Raw genomic sequence first — 9,377 nt, forward strand, 5'->3', positions numbered from 1 at the left:
AGCAACCACATAGTGGCTTACAACCATCTGTAATGGGATCTGATGCCCTCTTCTGGTGTGTCTGAAGATAGCAACTGTGTACTCAAATACAATAAATAAATCTTTAAAAAAAAGATATTAAAATGCAAGAATAGGGCTCATGTAGCAGTGGTAGACTGCTAGTCTAAAATCCCTAAGGTCCTAGGTCCCCACGCCAGCAGTGTCAACAAGAAAATAAAAAATGTCGCCGGGAGGTGGTGGTGCACGCCTTTGATCCCAACTCTTGGGAGGCAGAGGGAGGTGGATTTCTGAGTTCTAGGCCAGCCTGATTTACAGAGTGAGTTCCAGGACAGTCAGAGCTACACAGAGAAACCCTGTCTCAAAAAACCAAAAAAAAAAGAAAAAAAAAGTTCACATGTCAAGCCTGGTGACAAAGACTTGTAACTGCCTGTAACTCAACGTACTTGGGAGGCTGAGGCAGGAAAAACAAAAGTGTACGTTTGCCTGGGCTACAGAGTGAATTCAATGGCAGCCTGGGCAAATAACTGAGATACCTGTCTCAAAATGGGGGTGGGGTGGGGAACCAGCAGTAGAGTATTTGTTTAGCATGTAGAAGACTCCAGGGTCAATCTCTACTACCATGAAATACTTCTCCAAACTTCCTCTTCCTCCTCCTCCTCCTCCTCCTCCTCCTCCTCTTCTTCTTCTTCCTCTTCTTCTTCTTCTTCTTCTTCTTCTTCTTCTTCTTCTTCTTCTTCTTCTCCTTGATTGATTTATTTATTTTATGTATACTTTAAGTAGACTGTACCTGTCTTCAGACACACCAGAAGATGGCATCTGATCCCATTACAGATGGTTGTGAGCCACCATCATGTGCTGGGATTTGAACTCAGGACCTCTGAAAAGCAGTCAGGGCTCTTAATCACTGAGCCATCTCTCCAGCCCTATTCTAAAACTTCAAATATTTAAATACAAAATGTGGTGGTGGTGGTGGGGTGTTGAAAAGATGGTTCAGTGGTTAAGAATAGTGACCATTCCTCCTGGGGACTTTTTTCCTCTTCTGGACTCTACTATCCATGCATGTGGCGCACATATCAATATAGGCAAAATACACATACATATAAAATAACAATTTAAAAATGTTTTAAAGAAAATGAGAGGGCTGTGGGCATAGCTCACTGGTAAAGCATGCACATGGACACCCCTGCCCATTCTAGGGTGGTAGAGTGAGCTTTGAAATAAGTTCAGTGATAGACTGTTTGCCTAGCATGTATTTGGCACCCAAGGTTCAATTTCTAGAACCACAGGGGTGAAAGCTACTGTGGATATAGATATAGGTCAGTGATAAGAACAAACTGCTTGCCAGGAGCCCCTGTGTTAAATCAGCATGGGGATGAAAGGAAGAAAGAGAATGGCAATTTGAAATATGCTTTTAACATCTAATTCTACCCCTAGTTAGAAACCTGACTATGGCTAGTAACCTTACTGACTCTGACTCTATGACAAAATACCAGAGACAAACAGCTTAAAAAGAGGGAAAGTTTAAAAATAAAAACAACAACAAAAAAAAAAAGGGGGAAAGTTTCCTTTGACTCACAATTCCAAAAGTTTCAGTCCATGGCCAACTGGCTCTGTTCCCTTCAACCTACAGCAAGAAAGGAATCATCATGGCAAAGAGAACAAGGCAGAGTGCTGCTCATGAAGGAAACAGGGGGAAGGGCGTCACAGCCACGGTGCACCCTTAAAGGCTACATTCTCAATTTCCTCGCCAAGGGAGAAAGAAAGAAGGAAGAAAGAGAGAAAGAAGGAAGGAAAGAAAGGAAGGAAGGAAGGAAGGAAGGAAGAAAGAGAGAAGGAAAGAAAGAAAAAGAAAAAGTGAAGAAAAGAGCCATCTCCAAAGGATCCCCATGTTGTAGCCGCAAACAAAGCCTCAAACAAATGAACCTTCAAAGGACACTTAAAAAATCCAGTCCTAGCTGGGCTGTGTGGTGCACGCCTTTAATCTCAGCACTTGGGAGGCAGAGGAAGGGGGATTTCTGAGTTCGAGGCCAGCTTGGTCTACAGAGTGAGTTCCAGGACAGCCGGGGCTACACAGAGAAACCCTTTCTTGGAAAAACAAAACAAAACAAAACAAAACAAAACAAAAAAGAAACAAAAGAACGATAAAAATGCACTCACTATATGTAGTCCTACTATGAGTAAAAGCCACAATAACTTGAACTCAGGAATTTAAGACCAGTCTGGGCAACACAGCACAATACCATTGGAGGATAAAAAACATGAAGAAAAAAAAAAAGAAAGAACAAAAAAATCCAAACCTTATAGCAATGGTTTAGGGTAAAGTTATATATGTTTGCAAAACTCATTTTGGAGATGAAAGTGGCAACTCTTTCAGGTTTTGTTAAAATTTCAGAAGAGAACATGTCTAAGTCTCCTGGTAGATGCTCAATAAATGGCATCAAGTAGTAAAACGCTCAACTATCACATTACATGTACATGTACACACATGTTATAGTAATTTCCTAATTTTTTTTTAAAAGCCAGATAAGGCTGTCTGTGCTCGGGCACACCTGTAATCCTAGCACTCTGGAGACAAGAGGGAGGTGAATCCCGGAGAATAGACAGTTTACATTGCAAGTTCCAGCTAGCTAAGGCTATGTAGTATAACACTGTCTCAAAACCAAAAGCAAACAAACAAGTACTGGATTTTAAAAGGCACCCATGAAAAGAAAGGGGCAAGCCATATGGAATGAATTAGTTGGCTACCATGAGTCATATAAAGAGCTCTTTCTGTGTTCACATTCAGTCAGAAAATGCTGCTGCATTTTTTTCAAATGGGTCTCATGTTACTGAGGCTGGCCTTGTTCTCCTGCTCTTCGGGAAGTCAGTCCCCAAATGATGAGGTCACGGGAGGGCAGCACCATAGCCCACTGTGTCAATATACTTCCCGCCCCCCACCCCGGCCTTTTCAAAGATTTCTTTATTTTATTTTGTATACAGCATTGTGCCATCACGGATGCCTGCATGCCAGAAGAGGACACCAGATCTCCTTATAGACGGAAGAAATCCAGGAAGAAACCGATTTCAATTTGTAGGATCAGTTGTAAAGGCAAGTACCATAGAAATAAAATGGGAAGAGGAATTAACGTACACTGGCAATGGCCAAACTTCCTAAAAAGGCCAAATGGTAATAATACTTCAGGCTCTCCAGAGCACATAGCTAGTACGATCACCCAGCTATGCAGTAGCACAAAAGACCACAGACAGTAATAAATGAAAATGACTATGTTTCAACAAAACTTTCTAGAACAAATAGGAGCGTGGGGGCTGGTAGTAAAACTTTAGTGGCAGAGCACCAATATGAGCATTAGGTATATCCTCAATCCAAAACCAAACCAAACCAAACCAAACCAAACCAAACCAAACCAAACCAAACCAAACCAGCTTCTGGCACGCAGCTTACTTTCTTTGGGAACCCTTTTAGCTCTCTGGCCCTCACCTTGGTGATCAGGTTGGGAAGCATGTGATCTACCCAGCCATTTGAGAAGGATATAAGTAGTAGTGTCAAATGGCTTGTGCTTCGAAATGGCACTTCTGAGAGTCTCCCTGACAAACAGTGACAACGTTAGCCTGTACCTACCTTGCTTACACTAGCCTGTACCTACCTTGCTTACAGTATTACCTTTTTCATTGATGAGTACCCTCCTCTCCTCACTCATAGGTAGGATCTGGCGACTCTAACCCATTTTTCAAAAATATCTTCCCTAGAGCCAGAGATACAGTTCATTGGGAGAGGAATTGTTTACTATGTCCAAAACCCTGTGTAGCACCACAAGAAAAAAAAAGCCGTTTGTAGTCTAGCCAAATGAGGGGCAACGAAAAGATGTCCTGCACCACCTATGATTTTTCCACTCACTCACCTAGGTCAGCCATCGCTTCGTGAAGAGGCAACGGCAGCTGTTAACAGGCAGAGACGGACAGGTTCGTGAATACGTGTAGTCCCAGTACTCAGGAGGTGGTAGCAGGAAATGACCAACTCTGCGGCCATGCTGAGCTAAGGCTCCAGGCTCCAGGGACCGTCAAGTTTAAAAAATAAACAGGAAAAAAAAACAGTAGAAAGAAGAGAGGAAAACAAAAGACACTGCTTCGGTTATTATTAACTCAGGCACTTGCTGCTGCTGCTTTGAGACACGACATGGCTATGTAGACTATGATAGCCTCAGACTGGTAACCTTCCGACTTCAATCCTGCCGGGATTGCAAGCAGGAGCCACTATGCTTGGCTAACTTTATTTAATGTAATTTTTCATATCATAAATGGAAAAAAAACAATATAATATATATGGTATATTATACATTTAGTATTTATCTCTTTTTTTTTTAACCCACAGAAAGGAAAGTCCCATAAGGGCATGGCTTTCTTTTTCTTTTTCTTTTTCTTTTTTCTTTTTGGTTTTTCGAGACAGGTTCTCTGTATAGTCCTGGCTGTCCTGGAACTCACTTTGTAGACCAGGCTGGCCTTGAACTCAGAAATCCGCCTGCCTCTGCCTCCCAAGTGCTAGGATTAAAGGCGTGTGCCACCACCGCCCGGCTTTTCTTTTTTTTTTTTTAAGATGTCTTTATTTATTTAATGTGTATGAGTGCGCTGTCTACATGTATACTTGTGTACCAGAAGGTGATAACAGATCCCTTACAGATGGTTGTGAATGACCATTGCGGTTGCTGGGAATCGAGCTGAGGACCTCTGGAAGAGCAGTCAGTGGTCTTAACCACTGAGTCATCTCTCCAGCCCCATGGGCAAGGCTTTCTTAACACCTAAAAAAATCTCAGGTAAGCACATAGTATCTATTGAAGAAGGCTGGAAATGCCACATGTGACCACTTTCCTTTGGTTACAAAATGAGAAACCTCACCCAAAAATACTGACAACTTACCCAGACTTTCAACTGTCTCCCAAGGTTGTCCATGGAAACAATGATTATTCTGGTGTGTTCCTGAAACTGAGCAGAGAACCTCAGTATAAGCCAAGGGGCAGATTTGAAATCTGTATGTTGAACAAGCAGCCCAGATGACTTGTTATGTAATAAATAATATTTTATATAATGGTAATTACCATCATGAGGAAAAGTATGATCTCAGAATATGTTATGTTCCAAGAGTGGTAGCTCATGCTTTTACCAGAGATAGGGAGACTGAGGCAGAAGGACTGCTATATCTTAGACCAGCCTGCGCCATTTATTGAGATCCTAACACAGACACACACACACACACACACACACACACACACACACACACACAATAATCTTTAATAAAAATCTTTTAGCAGGGAATACACCATTTCCTTTTTTTGTTTTGTTTTGTTTTTTTCAAGACAGGGTTTTTCTGTGTAGCCCTGGCTGTCCTGGAACTCACTCTGTAGACCAGGCTGGCCTCGAACTCAGAAATCCACCTGCCTGCCTCTGCCTCCCAAGTGCTGGGATTAAAGGCGTGCGCGACCACCGCACTGCGGAATACAACATTTCTCGATTGAATTCAAATTTATCTTCCAATTTCACCACCTATAAGCATGTGAGGAAAAAGTAATGTGAGGAAAAGAGAGGTTCACGTATTTCAATGTTTTCAGACAACGGGTAACTGTAGAGTAATCGTTTGATACTTAGAAAATTCACCCTTCCTGTCTGCTCTTATTAACTGAGCAAGTTAAGTAGACTCACTTACCAAAATTTTACCGTGATTTGAAAATTATATTCTTTAATAACCTCACATAATCAAAAGGGTTCAGTTTATCTCTTCAGAAGCAGCATAATTTCTGACAGCATCATCTGGAGATAGGGAAAAGAAACAAGTTGACAAGGAATAATCAAGGGTGAAATCCAATGTTAGTTTTATTTTTTCCTCCTTTGGCATCTAGGCATCTAAGTCGATCACAGATTTCCCACATTTACTCCCTCCTTCGCTATCAAGGGTAGTCTGAAACCTTGATTTACTCTCTGGCACAAGAAAATACAGAAATAAACCTAATGTTTATAACAAGAAGCAGTATTTTCACTCTTTTTAAAAAATATTTATTTATGCATGAGTACACTTCAGACACACCAGACGATGGCATCTGATCCTATTACTATCTGATCAGTGAGCCGCCACTATGTGCTGGGAATTGAAATCAGGGCCTCTGAAAGAGCAGTCAGTGCTCTTAACCACTTTCCATGTCTGTATTTTTACTTTCATCATCTCAAGTTTTGCATTAAAAAATTGTATCTTTTGATATTTTCATGCATGTATAGAATAATTTTGATCACATTCTCTGATTACCTTTTCTTCTCTTCTATAGTTCCTGTACTCCTTCCCAGAGAAGGCCCACCTCCTTTCTTGTTTATAGTATAGAAAGTTCATTTTGATTAGGCAAGGTGGCATAGGCCTACAATCCCATCACTCCAGAGACTGAGGCAGGACTGTGTTGAGAGCCAGGATGACCTATAATGCAATCCCGTCTCAAAAAAAAAAAGAAAAACAAAACCCCAAAGGCTAGGAGTGAGATCAGGGGTAGACGGCTTGCCAAGCACACCTAAGTCTTGAGTTTGACCCCCAGCACTATAAAAAGATAAAATAAGAAATTAATCTGATGCTGGGCAGTGGTGGCGCACACCTTTAGTCCCATCACTTGGGAGGCAGAGGCAGAGGCAGGTGGATTTCTGAGTTCGAGGCCAGCCTGGTCTACAGAGTGAGTTCCAGGAGCCAGGCTATACAGAGAAACTCTGTCTCGAAAAAAACAGAAAACAAAAAACAAAAAAGAAAAAAAAAGAAAGAAAGAAAAAGAAAGAAAGAAAGAAAGGAATCATCATGGCAAAGAGAACAAGGCAGAGTGCTGCTCATGAAGGAAACAGGGGAAGGGCGTCACAGCCACGGTGCACCCTTAAAGGCTACATTCTCAATTTCCTCGCCACGGGAGAAAGAAAGAGGGAAAGAAAGAAGGAAGAAAGAAAGGAAGAAAGAAAGAGAGAAAGAAGGAAGGAAGGAAGAAAGGAAAGAAAGAAAGAAAGAAAGAGAGAAGGAAAGAAAGAAAAAGAAAAAGTGAAGAAAAGAGCCATCTCCAAAGGATCCCCGTGTTGTAGCCGCAAACAAAGCCTCACACAAACGAACCTTCAAAGGACACTTAAAAAATCCAGTCCTAGCCGGGCAGTGGTGGTGCAAGCCTTTAATCCCAGTACTTGGGAGGCAGAGGCAGGGGGATTTCTGAGTTCGAGGCCAGCCTGGTCTACAGAGTGAGTTCCAGGACAGCCAGGGCTACACAGAGACACCCTGTCTTGAAAAATCAAAAGAAAGAAAAAAAGAAATTAACCTGGGTATAGAAGTACAAAGTAACCACACCAAACTGTCAAATGTCTGTGAAATCTAAACTTTCCTCTGAGGCTACATTATTCCTATCTTTGAATGGGAGACAAGAATGACTCCTTGGCGAACGTTCTATAAATCCATATTTGTGACGAAAACAACCCAACAGAACATATAATGGTATGTATGTATGTATGTAATTTTAATCACATAGAAGGCTGAAAGTTCGAAGGCCAGTCTAAGCAACCCTATCTCAGGAACAAAAAAGAGTCCCTACAAGGTAACCAAACCTCCATTCAGTTACCATTAGACAGTAAGTGTCAATTACCATTAGACAGTAAATAATTCACAAAACTGGGCTCTGGACCAAGCACTACCATTCACAATTCCATCACCTAGGCAGTTATATAGTAAGTGAAAAACAGCAACTGCTGCTAGTATCAGTGGGTAGTATCCTACCTCCAAGACTTCGTTGATGGAATAACTGGAAGACGAGTCATCACAGGAAAAGCCAAAGAAATGCAAGCACACCCATGGTTCTAAGAAGGAATCGTATTGCTTGTATATTTACAGCTTTTCAGCTGCTTAACATAAAAATTAACCCCCCAATCTAGTAATTCAGCAATGACCCAAACCCCAAGCTATTAACCTGTTATAGCTCTTGGTAGCACCAGCTAAAACTGCTAGGTTTCCTGTTTCTCCATGAGAGGAAAGCTATTCTCAGCTTAAACGTCAGGAAAGACAACAAGCAGATTCCCAGGGCTTAAGTTGCATACTGTAATGTGCCACCCACCATCCCCACACACCAACTGTTCTCTAATCTATTAGTGGACACCGAACCTCAAGTCAAAGCTCTCTCTCCAGAGGTGGAGAAAGTCTGGTCCCTTGCTGATAGGAAATTAAAGCTGTTATTTACAAGAGCAAGATCTATGTAGTCACAAGCAGCTGCTGCCAACTCCTGATAATGCCAATGTTTAATCTGGAGAGCCCAGGGTGAGAGAAAGAACGTGGACAGGACCTAACAGGGAAATGAATCTTAAGTATAAACTGTAGTCTCTAAAATGCCTGCACTTGCCTACTGGGCAGTGACTTTCTGTGAAAGCGATGAGCTTCTTTCCATCGCTCCCTTCTGTCATGCTCCAATTCAGCTCTTTTCCAAACTAATGTCGTCAGCTTCCAAGTTCTGCGATCACCTCTACGTACTCCACTTCTGTTGAGGTCACTGCATTAAAGAGTAAAAGCCTTAAGTCAGATACAAGGATGCTAAAGTCTTAAACACTGCCTCATGGTACAGATTTGTATACTTGAGTCCCCCGGAGTGCAGGGCCCTGAGTTAAGAAGATACTTAGTACCATAGCACCAAATCATAATAAAACCTCATTGCAGTGGGAGCAGAGTCTAAGGATTTGGGTTAGTATTAGAGTACCATGCAGAACATGTATAAGGCCTTGCTCAACCCCTTGTAAAATAAGACAAAATAGATCACAACTCTATTAATCAAGGACAAAACCAAAGCCATCCAAAAGTCCATGACATGGAGTATATTTTTTCTAACTACTTTCCTGTACAAATACAAATGGGAGCTCTGATTCTATAAAGATTACATCAACTATGTTTACTATTCTAGTCATTTTCTTAAATTAGTATAATGTAATCTAAGTCAATATTCATCCATGACACATTTTGTTTTGAGATGGTCTTACCTAACCGAGATTAGCCTTAAACTCTACGTAGTTAAGAGGACTCCACTCCAGATGCTGCTGCCTCCCCTTCGCAGGTGCTAGGCATAATAACAGGCATGGGCCACCATGGTCTGATTGCCCTTTTTATTTATTTTGTTATAGAAATAACACCCCTGGGGCTGGAAAGATGGCTCAGTGGTTAAGAGCACTGACTGCTCTTCCAGAGGTCATAAGTTCAAATCCCAGCAACCACATGGTGGCTCACAACCATCTGTAATGAGATCCGATGCACTCTTCTGGTGTGTCTGAAGACAGCTACAGTGTACTCATATACATTAAATAAATCTCTTTTAGCCGGGCAGTGGTGGCGCATGCCTTTAATCCCA

General features: G+C 41.7%; 1 protein-coding gene across 25 annotated transcripts in view; it reads right to left on the reverse strand.

The window, feature by feature from the left end:
- Positions 1–9,377, reverse strand: part of LOC116087411 (ubiquitin-conjugating enzyme E2 L3-like) — an 82,331-nt gene that overhangs the window by 61,354 nt on the left and 11,600 nt on the right. For 11 of the 25 annotated variants that reach the window (XR_004117459.1, XM_031366193.1, XM_031366212.1 and 8 more), the window contains 5 exons: positions 7,769–8,531; positions 5,696–5,799; positions 5,390–5,535; positions 4,912–4,977; positions 3,900–4,046 (listed from right to left, as the gene is read on the reverse strand). Coding sequence is in view for 11 of the 25 variants with exons in the window: in XM_031366193.1 (XP_031222053.1) it covers positions 3,900–3,912 (13 nt within the window). In the remaining 14 variants the exon portion in view is untranslated. Of the gene's footprint in view, positions 1–966; positions 1,625–3,661; positions 3,799–3,899; positions 4,121–4,911; positions 5,238–5,389; positions 5,536–5,695; positions 5,800–7,637; positions 8,532–9,377 lie in introns of those variants that run through there. The other 14 variants (XM_031366254.1, XM_031366247.1, XM_031366239.1 and 11 more) reach the window with 10 other exon arrangements.

The sequence above is a fragment of the Mastomys coucha genome, chromosome X (assembly GCF_008632895.1).
Source record: "Mastomys coucha isolate ucsf_1 chromosome X, UCSF_Mcou_1, whole genome shotgun sequence".
Taxonomy (NCBI): Eukaryota; Metazoa; Chordata; class Mammalia; order Rodentia; family Muridae; genus Mastomys; species Mastomys coucha.